The following is an 18,260-nucleotide window of genomic DNA, read 5'->3' as shown; positions in this document are numbered from 1 at the left end:
GGTCGAACATGAGTCGTATAGTTGATGCGATCAACATGGAGATGTTCACCATTGATGACTAGCCCGTCTCACGTGATGATCGGACACGGCCTAGTCGATATGGATCATGTATCACTTAGATGACTAGAGGGATGTCTATCTGAGTGGGAGTTCATTAAATAATTTGATTAGATGAACTTCATTATCATGAACTTAGTCTAAAATTGTCTTTACAATCTATGTTGTAGATCCAATGGCCCATGCTAATGTTCCCCTCAACTTCAACGCGTTCCTAGAGAAAACCAAGCTGAAAGATGATGGAAGCAACTATATGGACTGGGTCCGTAACTTGAGGCTCATCCTCATTGCTTCCAAGAAAGTATATGTCCTTGATGCGCCGCTAGGTGGTGCACCTAAATTCCCGGTGGCTCAAGACGTTATGAACGCCTGGCAGACGTGTAGTGATGATATACTCTGTGGTTCGGTGTGGCATGCTTTACAGTTTAGAACCGGGGCTCCAAAAGTGTTTTGAGAAACATGGAGCATATGAGATGTTCCAAGAGCTAAAACTGGTTTTCCAAGATCATGCCCGGGTCGAGAGATATGAAGTCTCCGACAAGTTCTTCACTTGTAAGATGGAGGAAAATGGTTCTGTCAGCGAGCACATATTCAAAATGTCTGGATTGCACAACCGCTTGTCTCAGCTGGGAGTTAATCTTCCAGATGACTCGGTTATTGACAGAATCCTCCAGTCGCTTCCACCTAGCTACAAGAGCTTTGTGATGAACTACAATATGCAAGGGATGGATAAGTCCATTCCTAACTTATATTCGATGCTGAAATCAGCATAGGTGGAAATCAAAAAGGAACATCAAGTGTCGATGGTGAATAAGACCACCAGTTTCAAGAAAGGAAAGGGTAAGAAGAACTTCAAGATGGATGACAAAGCAGTTGTTGCGCCCGGTAAATCAGTTGCTAGGAAGAAGCCCAAGAATGGACCCAAGCCTGAGACTGAGTGCTATTATTGCAAGGGAACCTGTCACTTGAAGCGGAACTGCCCCAAGTACTTAGCGGATAAGAAGGTCGGCAACGTCAAAGATATATATGATATACATGTTATTGATGTGTACCTTACCAGCGCTCGTAGTATCTCCTGTGTATTTGATATCAGTGCAGTTGCTCACACTAGTAACTCAAAACAAGAGCTGCGGAATAAGCGGAGACTCGTGAAGGACGAGGTGACAATGCACGTCAGGAATGGTTCCAAGGTCAATGTAATCACCGTTGGCACGCTACATCTACATCTACCTTCGGGATTAGTTTTAAACCTTAATAATTGTTATTTAGTACCATCTTTGAGCATGAACATTGTATCCGGATCTCTTTGATGCAAGATGGCTACTCATTTAAATCTGAGAATAATGGTTCTTCTATTTATATGAGAGAGATGTTTTATGGTCATGCCCCGCTGGTCAATGGTTTATTCTTAATGAATCTTGAACGTGATGTTACACATATTCATAGTGTGAGTACCAAAAGATGTAAGGTTGATAATGATAGTCCCACATACTTGTGGCACTGCCGCCTTGGTCATATCGGTGTCAAACGCATGAAGAAACTCCATACGGATGGACTTTTGGAGTCTCTTGATTTTGAATCATTTGACATGTGTGAACCATGCCTCATGGGCAAGATGACTAAGACTCCGTTCTCCGGAACAATGGAGCGAGCAACCAACTTATTGGACATAATACATACCAATGTATGTGGTCCAATGAGCGTTGAGGCTCGCGGTGGCTATCGTTATGTTCTCACCCTCACTGATGACTTAAGCAGATATGGGTATGTCTACTTAATGAAACACAAGTCTGAGACCTTTGAAAGGTTCAAAGAATTTTAGAGTGAGGTAGAGAATCAACATGACAAGAAAATAAAGTTCTTGTGATCTGATCGTGGAGGAGAATATTTGAGTCATGAGTTTGGCACGCACTTAACAAAATGTGGAATTGTTTCACAACTCACGCCGTCTGTCACACCTCATTGTAACGGTGTGTCTGAACATCGTAATCACACTCTATGGGATCTGGTGCGATCTATGATGTCTCTTACTGATTTACCACTATCATTTTGGGGATATGCATTGGAGACTGTCGCATTCACCTTAAATAGGGCACCGTCTAAATCCGTTGAGAAGACACCGTATAAATTATGGTTTGGGAAGAAATCTAAGTTGTCATTTCTGAAAGTTTGGGGATGCGATGCTTATGTCAAGAAACTTCAACCTGAAAAGCTCGAACCCAGGTCGGAAAAGTGTGTCTTCATAGGATACACTAAGGAAACTATTGGGTATACCGTCTATCTCAAATACGAAGGCAAGATCTTTGTTGCCAAGAATGGATCTTTTCTATAGAAAGAGTTTCTCTCGAAAGAAATGAGCGGGAGGAAAGTAGAAGTTGATGAAGTAATTGTACCCCCTCTCGAACCGGAGAGTAGCGCAGCGCAGGAAAATGTTTCTGTGGTGCATGCACCGACTAGAAAGGAAGTTAATGATGATGATCATGAAACTTCGGATCAAATTACTACTAAACTTTGTAGGTCCACGAGGACACATTCCGCATGAGTGTGGTATGGAAACCCTGTCCTGGAAATCATGTTGTTAGACAACGATGAACCTTAGAACTATGAAGAAGCGATGGCAGGCCCGAATTCCAACAAATGGCTTGAAGCCATGTAATCCGAGCTAGGATCCATGTAAGAGAACAAGGTATGGACTTTGGTGGACTTGCCCGATGATCGGCAAGCCATAGAAAATAAATGGATCATTAAGAAGAAGACTGACGTGGATGGCAATGTGACCGTCTATAAGGCTCGACTTGTTGCTAAGAGTTATCGACAAGTTCAAGGTGTTGGCTACGATGAGACTTTCTCACCCATAGCGATGTTGAAGTCCGTCCAAATCATGTTAGCACTTTCCGCGTTTTATGATTATGAGATCTAGCAAATGGACGTCAAAACGGCATTCCTTAACAGCTTTCTTAAGGAAGAATTGTATATGATGCAGCCGGAAGGTTTTGTCGATCCTAAGAATGCTAACAAGGTCTGCAAGCTCCAGCACTCCATCTATGGGCTAGTGCAAGCATCTCGGAGTTGGAACATTTGCTTTGATGAGGTGATCAAAGTGTTTGGGTTTGTATAGACTTATGGAGGTGCTGAAGAGCTCGTAGTAAAGGGTTACGTCCATCCTAGCTTCAACACAGATCCGGATGACTTAAAGTCACAAACCGGATACGTGTATATTTCAAATGGTGGGGCAGTCAGCTGGTGCAGTTGCAAGCAAAGCATCGTGGCAGCATCTACATGTGAAGCGGAGTACATAGCTGCTTCAGAAGCAACACAGGAAGGAGTCTGGATGAAGGAGTTCATCACCAACCTAGGAGTGATTCCCGATGCGTCGGACCCGATGACTCTCTTGTGTGACAACACTGGAGCTATTGTCACTGCCAAGGAGCCCAGGTTTCACAAGAAGACCAAGCCATCAAGCGCCGCTTCAACTCCATTCGTGGTTACATTCAGGATGGAGATATATATATTTGTAAAGTACATACGGATTTGAATGTCACAGAGCAAAACATGATCACCACCAGATCACCACCAGAACTCTATGGGTGTTCGATTCATCACAATGTACCAAGATTATTGACTCTAGTGCAAGTGGGAGACTGTTCGAAATATGCCCTAGAGGCAATAATAAAATGGTTACTATTATATTTCCTTCTTCATGATAATTGTCTATTGTTCATTGCTATAATTGTATTAACCGGAAGCAGTAATACATGTGTGAATAAATATTCCACACCATGTCCCTAGTGAGCCTCTAGTTGACTAGCTCGTTGATCAATAGATGGTTATGGTTTCCCAACAATGGACATTGGATGTCGTTGATAACGGGATCACATCATTAGGAGAATGATGTGATGGACAAGACCCAATCCTAAGCATAGCACAAGATCGTGTAGTTCATCTGCTATAACTTTTCTAATGTCAAGTATCTTTTCCTTGGACCATGAGATTGTGCAACTCCTTGATACCGTAGGAATGCTTTGCATGGATCAAACATCACAACATCGCTCGATGAATATAAAGGTGCAATACAGGTATCTCCGATAGTGTCTGTTGGTTTGGTACAAATCGAGACTGGGATTTGTCACTCCGTGTGACGGAGAGGTATCTCTGGGCCCACTCGGTAATACATCATCATAATGAGCTCAATGTGACTAAGGAGTTAGCCACGGGATCATGTGTTATAGAACGAGTAAAGAGACTTGCCGGTAACGAGATTCAACAAGGTATAATGATATCGACGATCGAATCTCGGGAAAGTATAATACCGATAGACAAAGGGAATTATATACGGGATTAATCGAATCCCCGACATCATGGTTCATCCCATGAGATCATCGTGGAACATGTGGGAGACAATATGGGTATCAAGATCCCGCTATTGGTTATTGACCAAAGAGGCGTCTCGGTCATGTCTGCATGGTTCCCGAACCCGTAGGGTCTACACACTTAAGGTTTAGTGACGCTAGAGTTGTAATGGGAATTGTATATGTGGTTACCGAAAGTTGTTCGGAGTCCCGGATGAGATCCCGGATGTCACGAGGAGGAGTTCTGGAGTAGTCCGGAGGTGGAGATTTATATATGGGAAATCCAGTTTCGGAAACCGAAAAGGTTTCGGGTTTTGTCGGTATTGTACCGGGACCAGTGAAAGGGTTCCGGGGTTCCACCGGGAGGGGCCACCTGTCCCGGAGGGCCACATGGGCCGAGAGAGGGAGGGAACCAGCTCCATGGTGGGCTGGTGCGCACCACCCAAGGCCCCAAGGCGCCTAGGGTTGGGAACCCTAGGGCGTAGGGGCTGCCTCCCACCAACTTGGGAGGCAAGCCACCCCCTTGGCCGCTGCCGCCCCCTCCTAGGGTTTCTAGGGTGTCCGCCCCCCTTCGCCCTATAAATAGAGAAGGGGTGAGAGGGCTATGTAGACAAACCTGAACCCTCCCCCTTGGCGCAGCCCTACCCCTCCACTTCTCCTCCTCCGCGGCGCTTGGCGAAGCCCTGTCGGAGAACCACAAGCTCCACCGCCACCACGTCGTCGTGCTGCCGGAGCTTTCCCTCAACTTCTCCTCCCCCCTTGCTGGATCAAGAAGGAGGAGGGGTCCCCGGGTTGTACGTGTGTTGAACACGGAGGTGCCGTTCGTTCCATGCTTGGATCGGATATTTTGTGATTTGAATCGCCGCGAGTACGACTCCATCAACCGCGTTCATTGTAACGCTTCCGCTTAGCGATGTTCAACGGTATGAAGATGCTCTCCCTCTCCCGTTGCTAGCATCTCCTAGATTGATCTTAGTGAAACGTAGGAAATTTTTGAATTATTAGTACGTTCCCCAACAAGAATTCCGCTGGCGATGAATGATGGGATCTTCGAAATGATGTCCGAGCCAGATGCTGGACTCCTCTCCCTAAACTCGTCCAGATTCGACAGGGCTCAGATAGATTAGAGTTTCCCGGAGATTCCACTATCCGAACACGCATGATGAAATTTTACACGGTTATTCTAGACCCAATTTCGCACAATTCCACCGAAGCAATCGTCAAAGCGACGCTAGAGGAGGCGAGGACGACGAACACAGATTGTTGTTCAAAAAAATACATCGTCGCCTGAGGACGATGTTAACATCGAGACTGCGTGCTCCATGGATGATTCCCCATGATCTTGATAGAGACCGGAGATGGTGATGATGAAAGTATCTGTCTGATCTTGACGATCCAAAGCGGAGAGCGGTCCTCGGTCCAGCCGAGGTGACCAGTCGGGCCGGTGACGAAGACGCCAACATCGACAACAAAGCTTGGTTCCGACGCTTAGATCGCATCAGGGACGATCTGAATTCCCATCGCAGCACGGCGATTGTCATCAGGCTCTCAATGAAAGCACCAATGTCGGTTCTAAATCCAGCATATCTCGTAATAGGGGTCCCAAGCTAGGCGTCTTGGAGCGATGGTAACATGGACAGAGGATTTTACCTAGGTTCGGGCTCTCTCTCAAGGAGATAATACCCTACGTCCTGCTTTTAATTGTATTGATATGTGGATAGTACATAGTACAGATATCTACCACGAGATTGTTGTAATGAATATGAGATAATGATTGAGGTTGTCTATCGACTAGCCCGGCCTCTATTTATATGATGTATCGTAGGCCTAGAATAACAAGAGTCCTAGTCGGCTACATCGATGGAGAGGAGTCCTTATCTTGATCACCAAGACTTGTGAAATCTTTCGCGTATATGTCATGTGTTGCCCGAAGTGGCTCATGAGTGAATTGCCTTGGGTGTCCTCAGCCCGACCCACTCGTCGAAGGACGATGTGGTGAATACCCCTAGTTCAGAACACCATTACTATGCATTGAATGTTTTAATTGCTAAACCTTTTAAGCCTTGTACAATGCTAGATGCTTAAAAAGATTAAGCAATGCCTGTTTTTATATGAAAGGTGCTTAAGTAAGTCTAGCCTTTATAGTTAAGCATGTTGTTTAATAAACGCTGTTTTATATCTCTAAACACGTCCTTTAAGCAAATTACATTGTACTACAAGGCCTTAATATGCTTAGCACCTCATGCCACACCGGCGCATCAAAGCGGCCTAAGTGGATTGAGTAAAAACTGTTTTCATTTTTTAAGGAGAAACCCACGCGTCCCCGACCTTTAGAATTTTTATCTAACCTGCCGTTTGGTCTCGTAGAGAGCGTGGCCCACACATGCATGCAAGTGAAATGTGAGCATCGACACAAAACATTCACTCTGATTTTTAATGGTCTTTTTGACCACAGTCCAGCTTGTCTGTTTTGCCATTTTAATTCAGAGATGGTCTTTTCTAGCAATTATATTCTTTGGATGGTCTTTTTGACAAAAAAAAAATCTGCCCTCCACGCCCATAGATTCGTTGTGGGCTCTCCGTGGACGCGCCCATAGAGATCTGTGCCGGGGTGCGGCGGATAACGACGCCACGCCATGGATCACATACACCAAAGAGCCCAAGGAGTAGACGAAACGGCACGCTCACCTTCGTGCTGCCGCAGCCCTGTCTTATCTGGTCCGACTATTGTGCGCCCACACCTTATCTCCCTAGATCGATGTCCTAGTCACCGCGCCGTCGACAAACCTACCAACATCTCATCTGCTGCGCATCTCCACTTTTGCTCGCCTGCTTCTTTCTCAAGCGATGCACCAAAGTCCAAAATAGAGCTCCTAATGCATCACCACTGATTTGGTTCAGACAATTTATACCTGCAAGGCTGCATCGTCGTTAGAGTATACCCTAGAATCGAGCACGTAGAGTAGGAAAACCTGGAGCTAGAGTAGATTAGTGACTCTGGTCGCGTCAGCAGTGAGTGTGTGTTTATTTTATCCATTATAATTTAATAATCACGTGAGGCCGGCTAACACCGTCGTCGTACGTTCCGGCCTTGTGTTCCTGATGGACTGTATACAGTCCAAGGTAAGGAAACGTTCCAGATTACTGCTACTAGTACTAGTAGTAAATTATAGGATAAGATAAGATAAACGCGTGTGCCTAAATTTAAAAAGTCGTTAATTGATTACACACAGGGGCAACAGCTTTCTTCTCTCTATTAAAAACGGATAGGGACAGACGAGTCTCTCTCCTCATGGTCGCAGCAGGCCACGCCTATTTAATCGCACCCTCGCCTCCTCCCCATCTCTCTCTCTTCTTCTTCTTCTTCTTCTTTTTCTTTCTCCCGTCTCCTTCAGATCCCCCGAAGGAACAGACACACAGCAACTAACTACTCCTAGCAAGTTCTTGGGCATGGAAGACGACGGCGACTGGATCACGGCGAGGTACCTCCTCTCCTCCATCCTCGGCCGGAACCCCCTCGTCGTCGACCACGTCGACGAGGAGTCCTTCCCGGTCGACCACGCCGCCGCCCGCGGCGGCCCGGCGGAGGCGCCGGCGCGGAAGCCGCCGCCGGCCGTGTTCGCGGCGCCGAGCGTGGCCGGCACGGTGTGCGCGGTGTGCACGGAGGAGATCGCGGTGGCGGACCCCGTGGTGCGGCTGCCGTGCGCGCACTGGTACCACGCCGGCTGCATCGCGCCCTGGCTCGGGATCCGGAGCACCTGCCCCATGTGCCGCGCAGAGCTGCCGGCCAGGGAGGAGGCCGCCGGGGCCGGCGGCGTCGGCCGCGAGAAGCCCCGGCGCGCCGAGGCCGGGACCAGCGGCGCCGGCGTGCGGCGGGACGCGTCCTCGTACGGGGGGTACGTCGCCGCCGGGGGCGTCCTGTCCGGCTGATGGATGGCGGCCGTGGCATCGCGTGCGCGCCATGGCTTTTTTTTCTTCTTCTTTTCTCCAAAGTGGTGCTCGATACCTGTTGTACAGATGAAAATGGTTAATTATTAACATGATGTTGGATTCGTCAGTCCTTAGCTCGTCATTACCATCTGCTGAATCGAAAAAGGGACGACGAAAAGCACCCGAGATGATTTTTAAGAGGAAAAGGGCAAACGTAACTGTGAAGTGAGAATCTGATTCGCTGTCGCAGCTGGGTGATTCTTTGTGGCTGTGAATTAAAGGGGTACAACGACTTCGCCAAAAACAGCTAGCCCCATTCTTCCTTGGTCTTTGCTACTACTCTAGTATTTTAGTGTAAAAAAAGCCATCCTCAAGGTTCAGTAACCAAGAGAGTACAGGATTTTTGTATACTCCTACTTACGAACTTTCTTGTGAGTATAATCGAACTGCCTTAGGATTTTTGTATACTCCTACTTACGAACTTCCTTGTGAGTATAATCCAACTGCTTTAGGCCCTGCTTGGATTCGATGTAACTATACATACCCGGATTTAACTTATGGGTGTAAATTAGGATTGTTTTTCATCTATAATGGAAACAAAGGCTGGAGGTCTACTAATTACAAAGATATTTAAGAGGCAACCAATCATTCAAGCGGGGCCTTATACACACACGTGGATGGATTGAGATCCAGTGACTTGTTGTGCACAAAGTCACCGATGAACAGTACGATGACTAGCTCCCTTCTCCCGACCGTCGGATCAAGGATCAACGGACGGACCTGCAGAAACAGAACCCGGTTTAAAGTGATTTCAGTTACAGCAGGTCTTCCACATGATCGTGTCTACAGTGATTTCCGCTGCGCCGCTTAATCTGGACAACACATCCTTCATCCAACGGCTGGCTGGCTGGCTGGCCGCCAGTCACGCCGTCACTGGATCTATGTCCCACGCGGACACACATCTAACTAAACAAAAATGAAAATAATTAGCCATCGATTGACAATGATAATGGTGCTCACCAAACTAAAGTACTCCCACTGACTATTCCTTACTAATGATATCTGGCACGTCAGCACAAAAAAAAAACACTAGATAGACTGCTGCTCCACATGCTCATGCATGTACTGGAGACGGTCCATTACGTGTTTTTCTTTGTCGATTAATCACGTGTTTCTGTGTCGGTGTACGTGTTATCTGACGAGTTGGATTCATAAGACAAGCCCCTGACCTAACACCAGTTGAAATCTTAGTAGTAGTATAAATCAACAACCCAACGACCGGGTAGCTTGCTACGCGGTTTGCAGTCTCAGTCCCGTGTTGCATCACAGACACGCGCTGACGCATCCACAGGCGAGGACACTTACAGCTCGCATACATGAATTTTCTATTTTAGTCAGTCTGACTCGGAAGTAGCTTTCTCACTACTTCCTCTTTCCCAAAATAATTATCTGAAACTTAATACAATTTTATACTACAGATAGTATAAAGTTAAAAATTTAAATTAAAACAGAGGAAGCACATAATCATGAACACATTGTTTTCCTATGTCGGTGTGTGCAAGGTACAGTGTCAATTAGTATGAACACCATTTTTCAACAATCGCCAAGATACCACTCGTAGTAGATTTGTGTCTTGGTTAAACCCTCTCCCAAGGAGTGTTTGAGATGATTGCAGCAAGGCTTGGGGAGGATTTTAGGTTGAACTTCCCTTTTAATCCCTTTCAACCTTCCTCGGCTAACTGAGTGTAACTCAAATGGTTATGTTTCTTCTCCTAGAGCGAGCCAATCTATGAGTGTTAAAAGTTCTAAAGTTGACACTTGTGTTTGCTTTTTTATGCATTTATTTCAGCATTTAAAATGATGTATGTTCAGTAGAAGGAGATGCTGACATTGATTATAGAGGCGTCTGTGATGACTTTATTAAATTTAAATTGTTATGTTAACTCAATATCTGTGGGGTGCTCACAGAGGTATGATGTGCATGAGTGCATTTTTATGGTTGGGCGTATGTATGTGCATATGTGTTGAATTATGTTTAAAAGATCTCAATCCCTTTGAAGTTTGAATCCCCTCTAAACCAAACAAGCCCTTAATGTAAGTTTGCTCAAATCAGTTGTTCAAATAGCCTTAAATATCCCCCCCCCCCCTAGTAAGTTAGATAAAAATAGTTTAAACGAGAAATGGAAGACGGGGAAACCCTTACGAAAAAAATCCATGAACACATGAAGGCATAACTTCACTACGATGGAGGAGTTTACAATCACAAGATGTCATGCCATCCTTAAGTGCAACTAATAGAATTCTTTAAAGGACAAGTAAACGAGTTATATTCATATGCGTCGATACCAACACAATGCTCCCACGCCACTCATGTTGCGTCTAGCATTAGACGGTGTTGTGTCCAACACGATCATAGATTTAGATCACGATTTAATACTCCCCGCTTTCAGCCAAATTCCCTCTAATAGTCAAAGAAAACGAATATCTTTCCAGATCAACATAAACATCGTGTGTGACAAGTCCAAGGGGCTAGTGATAAATACCAAGTAACCTCAAATTTATTGGTAGGAACCGACTTTGCCATCATATAAGCATGATTAGCATGTGGACTTATCTTGCATAGATTTGAACCCTCTTCAGAAAAACCATCTCCAATATAGTGATATCTAACTCCAATGTGCCTTCTTATCTCATAAAACATTTGATTCTTTATAAGACATATAACGCTTTGACTCGCATAGAGTACGATAGGGCAAGATGTATCTCTACATAGCTCAACGTACAAACCTCTCAACTAAGTAGCTTCTTTGCATCACTAGTGGGCAAATATACAGTAGACTGCAAAGTTGCTCTCCAACTCACAAGAGAACCACTAATGGTGAAAATATAACACGTGAGTGACCTTCTCTTATCCAAATCACGAGCATAATCATAATTAACAAAACAAAGATGTTCAGCTTGAGATTTTCCCAAAAGTGTAAATAAACATTAGAAGTACCTCACAAGTATCTAAAAATCCACTCAGCCGTATTCCAATGCTTTTTTACAAGACTAGCCATGTATCTACTAAGAACAATCAATGCACATGATAAATCAGGATGAGAACAAACAATGTCGTATGGAAGTGAACCAAGTGCACTCGAATTGGAAACTCAAGATAATATGCTCAATATCAATATCTGACTCGAAACTATACCTAGGCATGGGATATCCGGCTCGGCCGACCCGACCCAGCCCGCCCATGCCCATGGGCCGGGCCTCGGCCTGAGATCTAAACCCGATAGCCACGTCGGACCGGGCTTGGGCCTGCCTTTTTGCAATTAGGGAAGGGCCCGGTCCGACGGCCCAAGGCCCGACGGGATTTTGCTCTAATGAGCCGGGCTTGGGCCTCAAATCTACGCCCGACACCCGGGCCAGACCAGGCTTGGGTCTATCTAGGCCCGACAGCCGAGCTAGGTCAGGCTCGGCCTGTTTTTTTGGCTGCGTGCTTTGTGAGGCCCGAACCAAGGTATGGCCAGGTATACTCGAAACATAAAGCTGATGATAATCTGAAATGTGCAGCTAACCAAGTATTCACCCGCTTGGCATTATGCATATCAAAATGATGAAAACCTTTCTTAATGTATCTCTTCGAACTTAGATATAATTCTTAGCCGATCTATCTTAGTATGTTTTCCATGCCAAGTATTTTCTTTGCTGCACCGGTATCTTTCATCGCAAATTCATTACTCAATTGCTTCGTCACTTTATTAATCTATGTCATAATATTTGTAGTGATTAGCATATTATCAACATATATAAAGGAGCAAATAAATATTCGAGCCATTACCAATTCTAAAATAAACACAACTATCATAACCAGACCTTTTAAAACCTTGAGAGAGAACATAAATGTGTCAAATATCTTATACCACTGTCGAGGAGATTGCTTCAATTCATACATAATTCTTTAACTTACAAACACGATTTTACTGTCTAGGAATAATAAAACCTTTAGAATTTCATGTAAATATCATCTTCTAATTCTACATGTAGGAATGTAGTTTTAACACATAACTGTTCAAGCTCGTAATCATGCATGACAATAATATTGAGCAAGGTATGAATAGAGTTATACTTCACAACAGGGAAAATACTTCATTAAAATCAATTCATAGAATCTGTCTATAACCTTTAGCAACTAGCATATCTTTATATCTTGCCTCATAATTAGGAGAAACACCATCTTTTGTTTTAAAACCCACTTGCAAATAATATGTTTCTTTTGTCTTGGTTATTTTAGTAAATCCTGCGTGTCATTCTTTTCAAGTGGCTTTATCTCGTCATGCATAGTGGTCATTCACTTATTACTATTACAAAAAATAATTAACTCAACATATGAAGATGTCTCAACATTAGCTTTGATTTCTTTTACATGGCCGGAGCATAAGAAATAATATTACACTTTTCCATTAACCTCGGGAGTGCCTTAGAACTAGCTTGCCTAACTCTGTCAAGTGCAAGGTTCCAATTGGTATAACAATAAGCTAATTTGGATTAATAGTCATCAACAAGGGGTTTATCATGTGCCTAATTTTTTCCTTATGTGGTGTATCACCTTACTCAATAACACGCTCCATGTGAATAGTAGCCTAGTAGCCATTCTTAGCATGAACATAGTGGATGAAAAATCATGTAACCTCACAATCTTATATGTTTCATGATTCCAAAATTTATAACCTTCACACCAATTTTATAACCAATAAAGATGCACTTAATAACCCTAGGCTTCAACCTTTTATTATAAACATGAGCATAAGTGGTGCAACCAAAATCTCTCCATTGTTAATAATTAGTAGGAAAGCCTAAACATAGCTCAATTGGAGCTTTCTTATCAATAGAAATATTTGGCGACTGGTTAATAGGATACCAAGGAGTGAAAGCGACTTCAAACCATAAACGCATTTGCAAACCTGCATTTGATAACATGCAAGAGATAATGGTCATGTTCATACACAGAACCATACCATTTTTATGAGGAGTATAATGAACGCCATAGTCTCTGTCAATGCCCTCTGACTTGCAATAATTTTCAAATTTATTAGAGCATAATTCCATATCATTACCGGTGTGAAGTATGTTTATGTTCTTTTTAGTATGCTTTTCAACCATAGTATTTCACTCTTCATGCTGAAAATGCTTCATATTTATGCCCATGGCAACCAATGTTGAAAATGCTCCTAAGCATGTGCAACCGTTGCATGCGCACAGGGCCCCCAAATTTCAAGGCCCCCAACATTTGTGTGTATTTACATGGAAGGAATTAAGTAAGAATATTTTAGGGAGTTTGTCTTGGTCTTAAGTGGGACAACAGAGCTAGACGCACGTAGATGGATCTTCACAGTTATGGAGAAATTGTCGGACACAATCCTTACTAGAGCTCTAGTCACACTATGGGCTATATGGCATGCTCGACTTAAAGCTATCCATGAACATGATTTTCAGAGTCCATCTAGTATACGTTGTTTTATTGATCGCTTCATCTCAGAAAATTCAGCTAGCATGCCAACTCGCACTAGTAGAAAACATGACTTCGGGTTTTGCCAGATCAGAGCAATAATTCCGGTCAACTTACGAACCGGGACTAATGCGTGCATCAGTTCGAACGGCTAGGACGCCGGTCGGGCCTCGGTGGGCACAAGTCCCGGTTCATCTAGGACCTTTAGTCCCGGTTCCAACCATGAACCGGAACGAAAGGGCCTGGCTCCTGGCGCAACCCATTTAGTCCCGGTTTGTGTCTGGAACCGGGACTAAAGGTCTGTCTTCAGTCCTGGTTCTAGACACCAACCGGGACTAAAAGAATGTCTCTATATATATGCTCGTCCCTGCCCGCTCACTTCTCTGTTTTTTGACGGCCATCCTGTGGGAGGTGTGTGCTACTCTGTTCTCACCTTCTATGCACATGAGGTGTTCGATGAAATGTCCGAGCCACACTTAAGTTTTCTCTCCTCTCCAAGCTCGACCTCCAAGCTCCATTTCCCCCAACTATCCAAGTGTTCTAAAAAGGTTAGCAACTTCATCCTCATCTCTCACTACTAGTTTAGCTCTTCAAATGCTATAGAAGTAGTGTGGTTTGTGTGTTTTAGTGGAACAGTGTATGTGTGACTTTATTTGATTTAGATGCACAATTTGAGCTCAAATTAACCTTTTAGTTTGCACATGTGTAGTGTGTCGCCCTGTCCCCGTTTTTGTCGTCCTCAAGCCCGTCGATCGCCCATGCCGATGTCGTCGTCAGCACCACCATGGTGAGCCTCTTGTTCTTAATTATCTTTTTTTAGAGAAAAAATTCCGACTTGTATGATTTATGTAGCTACTGTATAGTTTTCTTACTTTTATTATTGTTTGTTATTATATAGTGTCATGGTTTTGGTATCTGCCCCATCGGCTCTCGTCCGGTCTATGATTCAGATATGGTATATTATCTTCTATAACTATTTGTTTCATTTAGTTTTTATGACAATTATGTCGGCCAACTTGACATAGATGTCTTTATCTAAGATGTATGTGAACCATAAATTCCAACCAACCCTCTTGTTGAGAGGCTAAATCTAGTTGAAAAAGAAAACAATTATTTGAAAGAAAAATTGAAAATAGTTGAAGAAGAGAAGACGAAATTGAAGTTGCATGTTGCCGATGTCATCGATCTACACAAGATCCAGATGAATGCAATGTGCTTGAAGATTAGAAAGATTAGAAAATATGCCATTGATAATGATGCTTGTTGGATCAGTTGTTACCTTAGTTGCTATTTTTATCGCATTTGTTGTTGCATTTAAATGTTTTATATAGTTGTATGTTAGTTTCAATGTATGTTTTAATTAGATGCTATAGAGAGGTGTATGTTGTCGTATGAGAACTATATGTATGAACTATATGTATTTATTTTTCCAGTAATAACATTTTATCACTAGTGTACTTTGGTTTTAATGTGATGATGAACTTGTTTTAATTTGGTAACTTCTCTATATTCATGATGTTGTGTAATGGTTTTTTATATACTTAACTATATAATGCACGCAGATGAACCGGCACTGGATGTACGGTGACCGATGCACCTCCGACTACATTGACGGCGTGCATAAATTTCTCGAAGTGGCTTAGGAAAACAAGCAGAATGGTTTTCTGTATTGTCCATATACTGTCTATGGGAATACAAAGGGATTAGTCTTCCTCGAAAACCCTTCACTTGCACCTGCTTGAGAAGGGTTTCATGCCATGGTATAATGTTTGGACCAAGCACGGAGAAAGAGGGGTTATGATGGAAGACAATGAAGAAGAAGGGGATGATGACAAATATCTGATACTATGATCCCTGAATACGGTGATACTGCAACGGGGGAAGCTGAAGATCAAGAGGCACTAGATGTGTTCGGTGACGATGATCTTTGTCGGGTCGTTGTTGATGCACAGAGAGAATGCGAAAGTGAAAGGGATAAGTTGAAGTTTGATTGAATCTTAGAGGATCACAAAAAGGGTTGTAACCAAATTGCAAAGATGGCAACACAAAGCTCGGTACCACACTGGAATTGCTGCAATGGAAGGCAGAGAATGGTGTATCCGACAAGGGATTCCGGAATCTACTAAAAATAATGAAGAACAATCTTTCAAAGGATAACGAATTGCGTGACAACATGTACGAAGCAAAGAAGGTTCTCTGCCCTCTAGGATTAGAGGTGCAGAAGATACATGCATACCCTAATGACTGCATCATCTACAACGGTGAGGAGTACGAGAATTTGAATGCATGCCCGGTATGCGGTGCATTGCGGTATAAGATCATACAAGATGACCCTGGTGATGTTGAGGGCCAGCGCCCCAGGAAGAGGGTTCCTGCCAAGGTGATGTGGTATGCTCCTATAATACCAAAGTTGAAACGTCTATTTAGAAACAAAGGGCATGCCAAGTTGTTTGTGATGGCACACAGAAGGCCGTAAGAAAGACGGGATGTTGAGAGTACCCGTGTCACGCCCAAGATGCGACCCTATCCTCAATTTGGCATGAAGGCCTCGTCAGGGATAGAAGTGCATCTCGTCGTGTCGCAAGAATGGATATTGTTACAAGTACATGTACTGAAAAGAAGATATATATATATTGAATTGGCTTACACTCGTCACAAGCTACATCAGAGTCACATCAGAACATTACATAAACATCAAGAGTAAGAGCAGGGTCCGTCTACGGACGAAAACAAACGACAAAAGAATAACGACGTCCATCCTTGCTATCCCAGGCTGCCGGCCTGGAACCCATCCTAGATCGATGAAGAAGAAGAAGAAGAAGCAACTCCAAATGAACAATCAACGCGCTCGCGTCCAGTAACCTTTACTTGTACCTGCAACTGGTGTTGTAGTAATCTGTGAGCCACAGGGGACTCAGCAATCTCATTTCCAAAGGTATCAAGACTAGCAAAGCTTAATGGGCGAGGCATGGTTAAGTGGTGAGGTTGCAGCAGCGGCTAAGCATATATTTGGTGGCTAAACTTACGAGTACAAGAAATAAGAGGGGGATGATCTTCGCATAACGAACGTGAACTACTGATGATCAAATGAATGATCCTGAACACCTACCTACGTGAGACATAACCCCACCGTGTCCTCGATCGGAGAAAGAACTCACGAAAGAGACAGTCACGGTTACGCACACAGTTGGCATATTTTAATTAAGTTAACTTCAAATTATCTAGAACCAGTGTTAAACAAAGTTTCCACGTTGCCACATAACCGCGGGCATGGCTTTCCGAAAAGATTTAACCCTGCAGGGGTGCTCCAACTAGTCCATCACAAATTACCACAAGCCGCATAGAAATCCTCAATCACGAAGCTCGCGATCTCGTCGGATTCCCTAGTGGAAAACCTCAAGTCTGAGATTACCCAAAGCATCACCGGAATCCCGATGCACAAGATATCTCTTCAAAGGTAAAACTAATCCAGCAGGGCCGCCCGGCGTGTCGACGATCCCGATAGGAGCCGCGTATCTCGTTCTCAGGACACGACGGATAAGCGAAGCGTACGAGTGCCAAACCTCGAGTTTCCTCGCGGTGGCCCCGCATGGTGCTCTGTTTTGGACCAGCACCATCAGCACTGGCCCTCCCTGTATTATGTAGAATTACTCCTCGGGTAGCGCTAACTCCCTATGCATTTCAATTTAACAGAATTATTATGTTGGGAAAATGTAGTACAAATGTTGGGCCTTGCCAGACCATCTTTAATCTAAAACAAATTATCAAGGGGGTCCCCATAACAACCCATATCGTGTTAGGAGCGCTCGTTTATGGAACATAACACCGGTAGCCGAAACTAAGGGGGCAAAGGTGGAACAAAACACCAGGCTAGAAAGACCGAGCCTTCCACCTTTTACCAAGTATATAGGTGCATTAATTTAAATAGCATTTAATAGGGTGATATAACAAGGAACCCATGTTTTCACATGAAAGCAATGCACCTGCAGCTAGCAACGCTAACACAGGGTTAAGCAAGCAGTAACATAGCCAATCAGTGGTTTGCTAGGTTGAACAGGTTGAAGGTTTACATGGCATTGTTGAGAGGCTGATATTTAACATGTGGTAGGCAACGAGACATAATCGATAGAAACGGTAATACTAGCATGGCAATGATAGTAATGGTATCTGGGGAAATGGTCATCTTGTCTGAGATCCCGCTTGGAAGAAGAATGCCTCCGTGAAGCAGACGAACCGATGTAGTCGAACAGGTCCTCACAATCCGGCACGCTGCGGAACTCTATCGAGACGAAGCAAACCGGAAACACAAATCAACACACGGAATTCACCACACGATGCACAACACATATGATGCATGAGCAGTTGAATACATGCAAGTCACGGCATGACAATTCACACAATCAAACACTACACATTAAGTGAAGTTC

General features: G+C 43.9%; 1 protein-coding gene across 1 annotated transcript; it reads left to right on the top strand.

Annotated features, from left to right (window-relative positions):
* Window positions 1-7,761: 7,761 nt before the first annotated feature.
* Window positions 7,762-8,463, top strand: LOC123395739 (E3 ubiquitin-protein ligase SIRP1-like). The gene has a single exon (XM_045090768.1). It carries the CDS (start codon window positions 7,857-7,859, stop codon window positions 8,334-8,336), a length of 480 nt encoding a protein of 159 aa, XP_044946703.1. The 5' UTR covers window positions 7,762-7,856; the 3' UTR covers window positions 8,337-8,463.
* Window positions 8,464-18,260: the final 9,797 nt, after the last annotated feature.

This window comes from Hordeum vulgare, chromosome 5H, assembly GCF_904849725.1.
Source record: "Hordeum vulgare subsp. vulgare chromosome 5H, MorexV3_pseudomolecules_assembly, whole genome shotgun sequence".
Lineage (NCBI taxonomy): Eukaryota > Viridiplantae > Streptophyta > Magnoliopsida > Poales > Poaceae > Hordeum > Hordeum vulgare.
The sequence above is the reverse complement of the archived record's forward strand: the minus strand, read 5'-3'. Positions and strand labels throughout refer to the sequence as shown.